This window comes from Dendrobates tinctorius, unplaced genomic scaffold, assembly GCF_039654945.1.
Source record: "Dendrobates tinctorius isolate UK_male_01 unplaced genomic scaffold, ASM3965494v1 ptg000040l, whole genome shotgun sequence".
Taxonomy (NCBI): domain Eukaryota; kingdom Metazoa; phylum Chordata; class Amphibia; order Anura; family Dendrobatidae; genus Dendrobates; species Dendrobates tinctorius.
In genome coordinates, this window is record NW_027361708.1 from 3,795,750 (window position 1) to 3,810,968 (window position 15,219).

The 15,219-nt window shown below is 42.9% G+C and overlaps 1 protein-coding gene across 1 annotated transcript in view; it reads left to right on the forward strand.

Annotated features, from left to right (window-relative positions):
• The window catches only part of LOC141088734 (pulmonary surfactant-associated protein D-like), a 117,535-nt gene extending 102,517 nt beyond the window's left edge, over positions 1-15,018 (forward strand). Inside the window, exons 2-5 of the mRNA XM_073574915.1 lie at positions 2,831-3,045; positions 6,727-6,843; positions 8,554-8,637; positions 14,619-15,018. Of these exons, the coding sequence (XP_073431016.1) occupies positions 2,847-3,045; positions 6,727-6,843; positions 8,554-8,637; positions 14,619-15,004 (786 nt within the window). The 5' untranslated portion in view covers positions 2,831-2,846 and the 3' untranslated portion in view covers positions 15,005-15,018. The remainder of the gene's footprint in view (positions 1-2,830; positions 3,046-6,726; positions 6,844-8,553; positions 8,638-14,618) is intronic.
• Positions 15,019-15,219: the final 201 nt, after the last annotated feature.

Below are 15,219 nucleotides of genomic sequence, written 5' to 3' on the forward strand. Positions count from 1 at the left end.
ATGTTTTCAGAGGTAAAGTGAACTTCTTGCTTTGTCCCTTTTTGTTGTATTTCTCATCAAATGTCAGCATCATCTGATAGAAATGAGTAGAGATGAGAAAACCCAAACTGTAAAGTTTGGAGATTGTACGGGACCGGGGTCCAGTGCTCATCTCTGAACATGAACTTTTTTGGTAAGTATGAACTCATCAAAGTTGTTTTATCCCCGTCCACAACTCTTTAGCAATGTGGGTTTTTCCCCCAAACAGATGAGTTTCAAACCCGCCTGATATAATTTCCCCATGGCTGTGCTGAAATTGATCATTTTGGTTTTGCGATGACTGGATGAGGAGGCGGTTGAGAAAGCAGACTAGGAGAAGAAGTCAAAATGGACAGATCAACATTCATGAATCCTCAGTGGTGGTAGGACATGAGCTAAAATGCTTCCTGCCTCAAGCACAGCCATGCTACATTTACCCAATGGGAAGTTAGGGAGCTATAGCATCCCTGCCTGTACTTACTAGCCCAAGTATCGGTGCTTACGTGGACCTTGCCACTGATGGTGTTGTGCCATGAACACCAGATTCTGCCTGCAACATATTCGTGCTAGTCATAGATGACCCTCCTGGAAAAGTAGTGGCAGCTGGGAACCATGTACTGTGGGACAGACACTGCCGTAAGTTTTTTAAAAGTGTCTGTCTCCTCCAGCCAGAATGCCAGCATTTCAAAGCCAGGAATTATGAAATGTTGGCATTCAGAATCAAGAATCATGGGTGAGTACTTCCTCTTTCTATACAGTATTTGGGAGATGGACAGCTCAGTGCTTCCATGGGACAGTAATTAAATGCTCGGTGACACTGCTTGTGTTGGTGCTGTCACATTTTCTCTTTTCGGGGAGCCAGGTGGCCCTGTTGCTCGAGAGCGAGAGGAAGAGTCCAAGACCGCTGCAGAAGAGGGAACATGATGAACCTCAGATCTTTCCAAGTTTTTCAGGTGTACTGCAGCTTATTCTTTGCATTCAGATGCCTCGACATGCAGGTGGGGCTCAGGTTAAGAACAATTACACCTCGTTTCAGTTCTTATTGGCACGTGTAAACTACCTATAACTTGTCATCAGCACATTGCCTGAAGAAGTGCCACACCAGAGAGCTTCTTTGAGCTGACCTTGGTGTGTTGAGTTTATCAGCGCAATGGGCACTAGGAGCCGATGTACTGGCTAGTGGCCGGCCTTGTGCTTTTGCACATTGCTCCCTCTTTTGCTGTTCAGTTGGGTACCATGACCACCACTTCTTCCGAACTGCCCAAGTCATTTGGATGGTCTTGATTCCATGTATGGTCTAAGACCTCATCATCCCCCTCATCATCTGTTGCCCATTCCTCACCTCTGCACTCATTGCCGGTCTTCAAACTGCAGAAAGCCGCAGCAGTTGGCACTTCTGTTTTGTCAGCATCATCACAGATGTCCGCTGGCTGTTTGCACTACCCCTCCAATGTACCTCATCTTCAAACAGAACAAGTGGTTATGCATCAGTGTACTCAATCTCTTCCACTTGTGGGGCAGGGCCAGGTGGATGGCCAAGGAAAAACAGCCAGAGGGATCATCAAAAAGCAGAAGTGACTGCTGCATGACTTGGGGCTCAGACTGCTTGCCTGATTTGCAAAGGGCTGAGGTTGAAGACAGATGCTCATGGGCTGCAGTTGCAAACTGCACTTTCAGCAGGGAACTGGATGGAAGACAAAGTGAAGGAACTGGAGGCACTCTCAGCCATCTAATCTAAAACCGCCTCTAGTTGTTCTGGCCTCACTTTTCATCTAGTGGTACTTGGGCCTACGAAATAACGCAGAATGTACTGTGCCCTGCGTGCACCCACGAAAAGTGTTTCATTTGGGCTTGTAGCAGGCACAGGTCGACAACGTCCTCACTCTCCCTACAGCAACTACACTACCACCAGCAGCAGCATGGCCAAGTCCTTTCTTTGATGCTCTCCTCATTATTTTAACCCAAAAAAGTGCAGAATATTACGCGTCTTGTATAGATAGAGAGTGGCCACCAGATTATTGCACTATCTGTATGCAGAGTGCCCCCACAGAGCCTGTTTTCAGAGTACATCTAACAAACCTGCTTTTAAGGGGACCCCCACAAAGGCTGTTTTCAGTGTATCCCCAACTCGGCAGTTTTGCAGAATTCTCACCGAGGCTGTTTTGCAGAGTACCCCCAATTAGGCTGTTTTCAGAGCACCAGCATCAAGGCTATTTTACAGAGTACCCCTCAAAAGAGAAAAAAAAACAAAAACAGTGTTGGCTATTGGCTACCTCATCCTCCCCCTCTTCCAAATACACCGCCACTTCCATCTCCACCTTCTTATCTACTTGGACCTCCACTTTAAGTTTATTATTTTATTTTTTATTCCATGTTATTTTAAGTCATTTTACTATCCACATTTGTTTGCAGAGCAATTGTCCTGCTCTTGCCCTCCCTTTAATTCCTTTTGCAACACCTTAGTCTCTACTATGACCATTTTACAGACATTGTACAGCACAACTGTTTGGGCTCCTATTGACTTCTATGTGGTTCAAGGTTCAGGCTCATGTTCGAATAGAGTTTTATTACCCAAACTGAACTTTGGACTGCAGTTCGGTTGAACTCGACTAACCCGAACATCCACAGGTCTGCTCATTCCCAATCATGACGGTTGGAAATTCTGTATATGTCACATATTGAATGTCTGAAAAGACAGCAGAAACTATCATCTTGAGAAAATCCAATTTTTGTGACAATCATAACATTTTGATTAATGAAAGTTTTATGTGTCACATTAGTGTAACAATAACAAGTTTACTGTTTTCTTTAGAGAAATATCCTGAGCAATGAAGCTTATACAGCTTTTCATTTTTCTACTATATGGACTTCTCCTGAATGCACACATTACTGCAGATAATGGAAAATGTGAAGAAGGAACCAATACATGTGCGGTTATATCATGCAGTACACATAGCCATAGTGGATTGCCTGGAAGGGATGGAAGAGACGGCAAGGAAGGTTCAAAAGGAGAAAAAGGAGAGCGAGGTAACCTGCTAATATTACAATACTGTGAATCAACACTCAGAAAGCTGCTGGACCTCTGTTCTGTGTGTGATCACACTCTAACGAGATGCTGCGGAGGCTAGTTTTTAATTCCTTTTAAACAAAATGATACTCGCGCTGTGAATCAATGGAGAATAAAAAAAAAATATATATATATATATATATATATATATATATATATATATATATATATATATAGTTACCTGTAGGATCAAGACAATAAACTCCTAAGCATTAATTGCTAGAAGATACTGAGCATTGATAGATCAAACTACAAAAAAGACAGAACAAAACATAGGTTTGAAAAAAAAAAAAAAGTGAAGTGTCCGGGTTAGGCTACTTTCATACTTGCGTTTTTTTGCTTCGCGTTTTTTGCGCACACAAACGCATGAAAAAAACGCATCATGCGTTTGTGTGCGTTTTTTGCAGGTTTTGGTGCGCTTTTTAAAAAAAAGCATGCTTTTTTTGCGCATACGTGCGCATTACAATGCGCACGTATGCACACCCATAGACTATAATGGGTGTTTTGCTGTAAAAAAAAAACGCATTGCAAGCACATGCTTTTTTTGTGGCAAGTCGGACGCACAAAAGATGCAACAGGATGCATTTTGTGCGCCCGAGCGCACACTACAAAAAAACGCATGCGCATACAAACGCGTACAAACGCATGTGTATGCGCACCTATGCGCACCCATGTTAAAGTATAGGGAAAAAAACGCATGCTTTTTTTGCGCTAAAAAACAGCGCAAAAAAACGCAAGTGTGAAACCAGCCTTAGGCTCTAGTGACTAAGAACATGATCAGTATTGCGTTCTATTAGATATTTAAAAACACCTACCATATAACTATGCAGACATTTTAAAAAAAAAAACAGAAACAAACACACTGGGGGAACCATAAAGTGCTATAAATGTAACTTACACCTTCCCCCACTGTGACTATTACCTCTGAATAGGAGTGCAGTGGAAAATGCCAGGTGGTTTACTAATGTGAACAGACTTTTAAGCAATAGATTCACCGCTGTGAGCGGACTTTTAAGCAGTAGAAGCCAGCGGCATATACTTGCTAATCGTTTAGGAAGTCTCTCAATCAGTAGATAAAAAAACAAATAAATTACCGAGCTCTGTTCCGGCCGGTAACAGGCTTCAGGTGCAGGCAAACGTCTGATAGTCGTCCGATAGTGATAGATCCCGCGTGAATGGCGTGAGAGCAGGGAAAAGAGCATAAATGATCGCTCACCAGAGTAGACACAATCCAACGGTGGTCAGCATACCAGCCGCATTATAGATTGTAGACCCCCGCGGTCAGTGTGGTGTGAGTCCGGCAGGACCTGCGATGATAATCCAGATCACGTGGCGTGTGCAGTCACGTGATGTCTGATAACGAGAGTGCTGCTTGAGCCAAAATTCCCACTTACCCACATACAGGTTAGCATAATCCGGCACGAATCTGGTACCCATGGCTGTACCCCACCGCTGGGTGTAGTAGTTCTCCTCATACCTAAAATAATTATGTGAAAGAATAAAAAGAGCGCATTCCCTGATAAAATCTACCTTCTCTGGAGTAAATAACTGTGATTGACTCAAAAAATGAGTCATTGCCTTATGGTTCTCCCAGTGTGTTCGTTTCTGTTTTTATTCATGTCTGCATAGTTAGTGTTTTATCTACTGATTTAGATTTCCCCTTTTCTTGCTTTAGGCTTATTTAGTTCTCCGGCTGTGACAAGGCGTCTAGGATCATCATAGGGGTCTGCAATCCGCTTAGTTATCAACCTCTCTGGTTTTCTGTGGCTTAGCTTGTTTTTGTTTTTCCTCCTCAGTGACTCATTCATAACAGATTAGCAAGTATATGCCACTGGCTTCTATTGCTTAAAAGTCCGCTCACAGCGGTTAATCTACTGCTTAAAAGTCTGTTCACATTAGTGAACCACCTGCCGTTTTCCACTGCTCTCCTATTCAGAGGTAATAGTCACAGTGGGGGAAGGTGCAAGTTACATTTATAGCACTTTATGGATCCCCCAGTGTGTTTGTTTCTGTTTTTTTTTTATTTATGTCTGCATAGTTATATAGTAGGTGTTTTTATTTAACTATTAGAATGCAATACCAACCATGTTCTTAGTCACTAGAGCCTAACCCGGACACTTCACTTCACTTCACTTTTTTTCTTTTTTTTTTTTAAACCTATGTTTTGTTCTGTCTTTTTTGCAGTTTGATCCATCAATACTCAGTATCTTCTAGCAATTAATGCTTATGAGTTTATTGTCTTGATCCTACAGGTAACTATATATATATATATATATTTATTCTCCATTGATTCACAGCGCGAGTATCATTTTGTTTAAATTGTTTACTTTCACCCTTGGTGGTGTGGGGGTTTCTTACTCGCTGCTGAAACAACCCTGCACACTAGCGCCGTTGGTATATTATATATTTTAGTTTTTAATTCCTGCATGAAAAACATTTATTGACACCAAAATTAATTCAGTTTGGTAAGGCCTTTTTCACAAGGGATAAGGAGAAATGGTGAAGAAGCCTTAGCCTACTCCTCTTGTTCGGGTCAACTTTGGAATGAGACCTCTAGCAGTGATGTGCTACAGATTTTGGGGCAGAAGTAGCCATATTAGACAATATCAACATGGTTCAGTCAAGCAGAAAAAGGTAGCGATAGCTGGGGACTAGAGCTGGAGTGACAGAAGCTTCAGATCTATAATAGGTAATCAGCATCATTGAAATGTTAATTCCAACAGTGATATCTCAGTAAAGGAGTAATGGACGGGTCATATAAACGTATTGCTGAACTTACCGCATCTATAAAAAAGCCACATGCACATATAAATAGTTTAGGGAGTAAAAACATGCTGACAGATTCCCTATTATTATTGTGAGGCCATAGCAATAGGGTAAGAGTACTGATTTGATACCAATTATACGTGTTGCTGTTAGCATTCTTAGCGTGAGCACTGAGCAGTTTATGGTTATGTTAACAGAAACAGACAATAGTGCTACCACATATAGCGCTGAAAAGGAAAGGGGGAGGATTGAGACTAAGAGTGCCACAATATTAAAGATGAGAATCATTATCAGTAGGGTTTGTAGTGGTGCCAATTCCACAGGTTACTGGTTAAATGGTTTACAAAAGGCAATTGCCATGCACTCTTCTTTCGTTCACACTACAATATCACTGGGTATTGTCAATGAGATAATAATAATAATAAATTTTATTTCTATAGCGCCGACATATTCCGCAGCACTTTACATTGCAGAGGGGATTTGTACAGACAATAGACATTACAGCATAACAATAATCACATAGATCATAACAGATACCAAGAGGAATGAGGGCCCTGCTCACAAGCTTACAATCTATGAGGAAAAAAGGGAGACACGAAAGGTGGGTGGTAATAGTTGCCCTTATTGTATGGACCAGCCATAATGTTGTTAACTGTGTAACAGTACAGACACAGAGGGCTAATGGATGCATAAAGCATGTAGGAGCATGATGCGGGGAACCTGGTTATGGTAAAAACTTTTGGCTGTGCCACATAGGGATAGATTAGGTTAATGTGTTGAGGCGGTAGGCCAGTCTGAATAAATGAGAACATAAACTTAAACTTTCGATCAATAGATATATCATTTCATCTTTGATTTCTTTTTTTCTCACAAAGGTGCTCAGGGATCTCGAGGAATTCAGGGACCTCCTGGAAAACTTGGTCCTCCTGGAGTAAAGGGAGAGAGAGGCTCCATTGGACAAAAAGGAGAACAGGGTGTCAGTGCTACCTCAGGTGCTATAAAGATAATGATCTGAAATATCCTATGCTTTCTGAGGTTTCCTGCTAATTTTATGGGTCATTGTTTGTCACTAAAGTGTACGTGCACTTTTACAACTACGAAATGTCAATTTACAGACAGTAGGAGAGTAAACAGTTGAACAGGTATAAAACAGGACTATAGATTTAGCCTACTCACAGTGTCTGCCAATGGCCTGCAATAATAGAGACACTTAGGCTATGTTCCACATGTTCAGTATTTGGTCTTACAATTAATGAAGTGAAATACTGACCAAATATTGAATGTGTGAATGTGGCCTTCCAGTAAAGTAGGTGTCTGCAGTACATAAACTGTTCACGTAAAGGTGCTTTCAACTTTCAAGAAAATGGAACCCAAATACTCAACAATTCCGAAAAGAACAAACAGAGCAGGATCCAACAAGAAAATTGGGTACCTGCTCTCTTTAGGAACATTTTTGAATAAAAGTTACTGAAAACAGACAACCATTTTAAATAGGTGCTGTTGAGACATGGGGGTCAGTGGGTGCTATTATTTGCTGGCCCGAGACTGCATGGACATAATACTACTCAAATGACACAGGTTGAGGGGTAAACAGTGTTGCAATACTTTATTGAACCAAACAGACAATATAGAGAACAGCAAAATAACCAAGATAGTGCAAATTACAGAGTATTACCCTTTGTTGGACTTTCCCTGATTAGAGCAGCTGCTACTTCTGGGCTTCCGGGGCCGACTACCATCACCAGTGGCGCTCTGCTTTTGGCAGTCACCTACAGAGAAGACGTAGTGACCAGTTTAGAAAGCTGAAAGTCCATTGAGGCACATGGCCAGGTGACCGGAGGATCCCAATCTGGCTTCTACGAACGTCTCCATGAAGCCATGTGACCGGAGGGTCCCAATCAGGCTTCTCCAAACATATTCATAGGGTCAAGTGACTGGAAGGTCTCAACCAGACTTCCCCAAAAGGCCCAATGGATTCAGTGATGGTCAATGGAGAAGATCTGTATTCTTCTAGGTAGAGCCGTGGTCATTACGTTGGCATCCTGTAGTATGTGTAATCTGTGTTCCAATTGATGATGCCATAATGCCTTGGCTGTTGTGCTATAGAGTCTCTCCTCTGATTTCATCTTGCAGAAAGATAGAAATCCCTTTTGATACCGACATCTGTGGTTCGGGTCATCATCATTCACAGGTCGGGGTGGGTGGGATTAGTTTAACCCTCATTGTTTGAGTATTTAATCAATCTGTACAGTTTGTCCTCCATTGCTCTGCAGGTCAACAAGCCACATGGACCCACGCAAAGATCAGTCAATATTTTAGCAAACATTGATTGTTCAATGACCCTGGGTCCCTGTCCTCCAAAGATAGTAACACAATAACTGTAGGAGCTGATATAAAGAGTCAAAGTTAAGGCTATGACAACACACTATGGTTTGGTTCTTGATCGACTGAAAAGACATGTCTAGTATAATTAAGATTAAATGCTGTGTCTTCACTGGTGCCAATTTTTTTTATTAAAAAGATACTTTATTTTTTATTTAAATTAATTTTATCCTAGGTTGACAATCTCCTTAAAAAAACACAGGCAACTATTAGGGACAATTCTTTATTTGTATTACCTGATAAGTCTCTTACAGTTTGCCAATGAGGTTTAAATGAATAAATTAATAAATAAATTATATTTTTCATATTGTTTTTCTCAGAGGTTGAAGTCGTCAGGGAACAATTAAATGCATTTCAAAGAGAACTCGAGACATTTCAAGCAAGTCTTTCAAAATATAAAAAAAGTAATTATTCATTGAGATTTTTTTCACATTCTTCATATGTCTTTAATATGTTTAAATGGTTTATTTAGATATATCAGATTTGTTGCAGAAACTAATGATTGCATTAAGCTCTGTGCTTACCACTAAAAATCTCAGAAGTAATACATATTATTCAGACTATAAAACACACTTTTCTCCTCCAAAAATTTGGAGGAAAAAGGAGGGTGTATCTTATACTCTGGATGTTCCTGCTGTGGCTGTGGATGGGGAAGTGAGGAAGCAGCAGCGGCGAAACAGTGGTTCAAAGGAGGCAAGAGACGGCTGCTGCAGCTAACACTGTGTCCACTGCTAAGGAGAAATGAACATTCACTGCTTCCCATGCCAATAGTCCCTCCTACCTTTATGCACTGAAGTTGGTGCTGAGAGGTGGGAAGGAAAATGTAGGTGGGGAGCACTGAATTTTCATTAATCTTTAATAGCGGGCACAGTATCTGCATCTGCCAGCCTCCTGCAGCTACTGGGCAATCACGTGTGATCACTATTAAAGAAAAATAATATTCACTACTCTCCATGACCATGGGAGTGGAGAGCAATGAATATTCATTCTTTTTAGTAGCAGGCACACGTGAACCCCCAGCAGCTGCAGGGGCTGGCAACTGCGGCTAAAAGTGTGCCGCTATTAAAGAGAAATTAATATTCACTGCTCCATATGCTCATAGTGCCAGACATCGAAAGCAGTGGCTATTCCGGCAGCTGTCTTCAGTTTGTAAGCAGCTAATGACGTCACTACCATGCGCTACTTACAAGCTGAAATCAGCTGCTGGCATCAGAACAGGACACTGCGAGGGATCACAGGGTGCAGTAAGTAGAATTTTTTTTCTGCTTTTCTCATGGGGGCTGTTCTGCCTTCTTCCACGTATGATGCTGTGTGGATTTTAGCATATGGCTAAACCCTTCTTCCACTCCAAGTAAAAAGACTCTATGGGTGCTTAAGTCTATATTTATTGAGATGATGAACTTAGTAACAGTGGACAACAATGGTGGATGATAACGGTGAGCACAATGGTGGATGATATCGGGTAAAAGCTACAAAGAAATAGACAGTAAAATATATCAGTACTGGCAGATAACACCAACAGCAATAATACAGGGTGCTATTACATCAGTAACAGGAGTATTACAGAGGTTGTGCAATACAACACATAAATGCAGTTAAGAGGGATATGTAAAGTAAACTTAGGCTGCCAGCATTGCACTACCCTGAACAGAAATGCATCTATCTACATGCAGTGCAAAGAGCATTACAACTAGCTGGAACATACATTGCACCATATACCTCACTCATACTGCACGGTGGCTGCATAATGGCTAGCTATACATTGCACAAACACATAACTGTATTAACTCTCACCGGAATCCGCTTGACAGAAGCAGTGATTTGTAGGGAGAGAGATCCGGGGTGAAAATGGCTACAAGTTCTCTAGCCCCAGGGAAACTGAGGGGGTAGTTCTAAACAGAACAAGCTCTTAAAGAGAGAGAGACTCCTAATCCAGGAACAGGAAAAAAGGAGACAACTAATGACATCTAATGGTCATAGCTGGTACAGCACTTATGAAAATACTTGCTGCACATAAATGGGCAGAACAGGGGCCATGCATACCAGGATGGGGATGGAGGCAATGCATACCAGGATAGGGATGAGGGTGCCATGCATACCAGGTTAGGGATAAGGGGGCTATGCAAACCAGGATATGGATGAAGGGGCCATGAAGGGGCCATGCATACCAGGATAGGAATGAGGGTGCTGTTAGGAACAGTGGAACACACTAAATAAAAATAATAATAAAGTGCGTTCGCCGCTCAAGGTCCACCTTGCAGTAGGTGTTACAACTGCTGCTCAGTAATGGCAGACGAGCAATATGGTGATATAATGCGCATGGATTCAACTTCACCCGAAGTGCACAGAGCGGGCTCTGTTCACACACACAGAGGTGCCGCAACAAAAACATACATAAAGGCTGAGCCTGTTAGAGTCACAGGCCACAGGGAAATGCACACACGGTATAAGGTCACAGGAGCAGGAACTAAGACAGAGGGGCTGCGTCCATCTAGACCTACCATGTGTGCGGCATCGCTACTGCAAACGCCAAGAAGGGCTGCAACTGCAGCGTGGCACAGGACACTGCCGCTGGACGACACAGCTACAAAGCAGGCGCTATGTCGGATGCTAGCGCAGAGGTGCGGTGTGCACAGTGGCCCAAGGCTTGCCCCAGACTGGCGCAGACTGCTGAACTAATTCCCTAACCACATGCATAATATCAGAGGGAAGGGGTTTCATGATAAGTCAGTCACCAGAATCATACATCCGTCACCATTCACACATAGCTGTATAGTCTATACTAGTGTATGGCGGAACGGCCATGCGCGCTTTTTATAGCAGCCGGGACCTTCCGGAAGCTTCCAGATCTCCGAGATGGACCAATGAGATCTGGAGCAGGACCTGAGCACATGACTCCCGATCTCCAATGGGAAACCGTCTCATGAGCCATAGTTGCGTAGCCCACTCCAACGCCTTGCCTGACAGAAGGGAAACAATAATCCCCACCTTGGCCCGCTCCGTAGGGTATCTCGCAGCCAGTAACTCCAGCTGGATAGAGCACTGGCTGACGAAACCCCTACAGGAGGCACCATCGCCAGAAAATTTATCGGGCAACGGGAGGCGGGTAACTGTCGGCGCGTGGGAGGACTTGGACATACGAGAAACCGCATCTGTGATCGCCTGTACAGCAGCCTCCGAAGACTTCGCCGCTGTGATAACACTCTCAAGAGCAGCCAACCAGCCCTCTAGCTGGTGAATGCACTGAAGGAGTTGCTTCTGATCTGCCATCACTAGCCAGACCCTGGCGCTAGTATAATGTTAATAATGGCGGAACGCACTAAATAGAAATAATAATAAAGTGCGTTCGCCGCTCGGGGTCCACTGTGCAGTAGGTGTTACAACCGCTGCTGCGTAATTGTAGACAAGCAATATGGCGATATAATGCGCATGGGTTCAACTTCACCCGAAGTGCGCAGAGAGGGCTCTGTTCACACACAGAGGCGCCGCAACAAAAACATACATAAAGACTGAGCCTGTTAGAGTCACAGGCCTCAGGTAAATGCACACACGGTATAAGGTCACAGGAGCAGGAACTAAGACAGAGGGGCTGCGTTCGTCTAGACCTACCGTGTGCTACTGCGAACGCCAAGAAGGGCTGCAACTGCAGCGTGGCACAGGACACTGCCGCTGGATGACACAGCTACAAAGCAGGCGCTATGTCGGATGCTAGCGCAGAGGTGCGGTGTGCACAGTGGCCTAAGGCTTGCCACAGACTGGCGCAGACTGCTGAACTAATTCCCTAACCACATGCATAATATCAGAGGGAAGGGGTTTCATGATAAGTCAGTCACCAGAATCATACATCCGTCACCATTCACACATAGCTGTATAGTCTATACTAGTGTATGGCGGAACGGCCATGCGCGCTTTTTATAGCAGCCGGGACCTTCCGGAAGCTTCCAAATCTCCAAGATGGACCAATGAGATCTGGAGCAGGACCTGAGCACATGACTCCCGATCTCCAATGGGAAACCGTCTCATGAGCATGCTCAGTAGGAGGACAGAGGGACTTAGCCCTTGGAGAGATTTGCTGCAAGGCAAACTCCTCTGCGGTAGATAAAGAGCAAGAGAACGCAGAATGTAAGGGTCTGGATTCCTGCAGAGCAGACGCAGGAACCTGACTCCTAACATTACCCCCCCTCCTAGGGCCCCCTCCTCTCTGAGCCTTCCAATCCACCACCCTGTGCCCATCAGAGGCATAGGCCTCAGACTCGTCCGAAGGCAAGTCTGATGTCCCGGTAGGTGACACGGAAAACCGGGACACGTGGAAGTTATCAGAGGCGGCAAGATCGCCAGGTTTAAGAAGGGACACATGGGAGACAACGGGAGTGGCAAAACCACCCGAAGTATAAGTTGAAGTGGGACGCCGCGGTGTGTCAGCGAACGTCTCCACTCTCTGTCTAAAGAAAGCAAAACCAAAGGAAAAACAATGTATGTATATACCCTAATGAAAATCAATAAGTAAAAAAGCAAGTGCATTAAATAACATAGGGTACTTGGTAAACACTATTTTGATCAAAAAAGTATAAAGCTGTCCCACCACGGCAAGGTGTACCCATTTGAGACAGTAACTACACTAACGGTTAAAATCTACCTAGTGTGAATAGTGGCAGAGTCTCTGGGTCCCAAACGGACACCCAGCTTCAGAGGGACTATAAGTGAACTACACAGCTCAGTAGAAAGGAGGCCACACCCTATTTGTACTGAATACAAAAATGCTGAAGAAAAAACAAAAAATCTGAACTGGAGTAGACTTGAATGACATGCATGATGTAAAAGCATGTTCACACTGGCCATAAGAGCAAGCAAAACCAAAGGAAAAACAATGTATGTATATACCCTAAAGAAAATCAATAAGTAAAAAAGCAAGTGCATTAAATAACATAGGGTACTTGGTAAACACTATTTTGATCAAAAAAGTATAAAGCTGCCCCACCACGGCAAGGTGTACCCATTTGAGACAGTAACTACACTAACGGTTAAAACCTACCTAGTGTGAATAGTGGCAGAGTCTCTGGGTCCCAAACGGACACCCAGCTTCAGAGGGACAATAAGTGAACTACACAGCTCAGTAGAAAGGAGGCCACACCCTATTTGTACTGAATACAAAAATGCTGAAGAAAAAACAAAAAAACTGAACTGGAGTAGACTTGAATGATATGCATGATGTAAAAGCATGTTCACACTGGCCATAAGAGCAAGCAAAACCAAAGGAAAAACAATGTATGTATATACCCTAATGAAAATCAATAAGTAAAAAAGCAAGTGCATTAAATAACATAGGGTACTTGGTAAACACTATTTTGATCAAAAAAGTATAAAGCTGTCCCACCACGGCAAGGTGTACCCATTTGAGACAGTAACTACACTAACGGTTAAAACCTACCTAGTGTGAATAGTGGCAGAGTCTCTGGGTCCCAAACGGACACCCAGCTTCAGAGGTAGTTACTGTCTCACCAAGTACCCTATGTTATTTAATGCACTTGCTTTTTTACTTATTGATTTTCATTAGGGTATATAATCTCCGATCTCCGAGATGGACCAATGAGATCTGGAGCAGGATCTGAGCACATGACTCCCGATCTCCAATGGGAAACCGTCTCATGAGCATGCTCAGTAGGAGGACAGAGGGACTTAGCCCCTGGAGAGATTTGCTGCAAAGCAATCTCCTCTGCGGTAGATAAAGAGCATGAGACCGCAGAATGTAAGGGTCTGGATTCCTGCAGAGCAGACGCAGGAACCTGACTCCTAACAGGTGCCATGTATACCAAGATAGGGATAAAGGTGCCAAGCATACCAGATAGGGATGAGGGGGCCATGTATACCAGAATGGGGATGAGGGGACCATATATACCAGGATGGGGATGAGGGAGCCCTGCATAAGAGGATAGGGATGAGGAGGCCATGTATATCAGGATGGGGATGAGGAGGCCATGTATACTGGGATGGGGATGAATGGGCCATGTAAATCGGGATGAGAAAGAGTGGGTCATGAGATATTTCCAGCACTGTTTACTTTCTAACAATGTTATGAGTTCATATGTTCTGCATGGGTTTGCATGGGTTTCTTCCAGGTTCTCCAGTTTCCTTAGGTGTCCTCCCACCCTCCAAAGATATACTGATAGGGACTATAGATTGTGACCTCCTAAAAATTATAAGGAAGAAATTTGGTGGGAATATTTTATAAATATGACTTACATGCATGCCCCTTCTTATCGATTTTATAAATGTACTCCAGAATGTCTTTTTATTTCTCTGATTCTCTCGTACTCAAGCTTTTATTAAAAAGCATTATTTTTTGTATTTGGAATATAAAATATCTATTTTTTTTTACCTATTTCAGTTCTTCTTTTCCATGGAGGTAAACAGTCTGGTGACAAAGTATTTGTGACCAATGGCTTAGAAGAAAATTTTGAAAATGCTCAGAAGACGTGCAAAGAAGCTGGTGGTGTGCTGGCAACCCCAAGAAATGCAGCAGAAAATAGTGCCACTCAAGAAATACTCCACACCAAGGGGGAATTGGCCAAGGCTTTTTTAGGCATATCAGACTTACAAGTAGAAGGTATATTTAGATATTTATCAGGTGAGAAGATCTTATTTACTAGCTGGAACCTAGGAGAGCCAAATAATAGCAAGGACAATGAAGATTGTGTAGAGATTCAAGACAATGGGAAATGGAATGACATTCCTTGTAATTTACTTCGACTAGTTATATGTGAATTCCAATAAAGTTATATATTGTTGAGCATTAAACATTTATTGTCAGGGCAATACATAAAAACATTACATACAAGGTAAGCTGATGACATAATTCCTAATTTTCTTTCATGCAGTTAATATTTTGCAAATTGTAAAATGCATTGTAAGCAGTCGAAACTGTAATGCTCAAAGCTGGAATTCTCTTTGATGAATAGTGATAATTAGAGTTGAGCGAAACGGGTCGA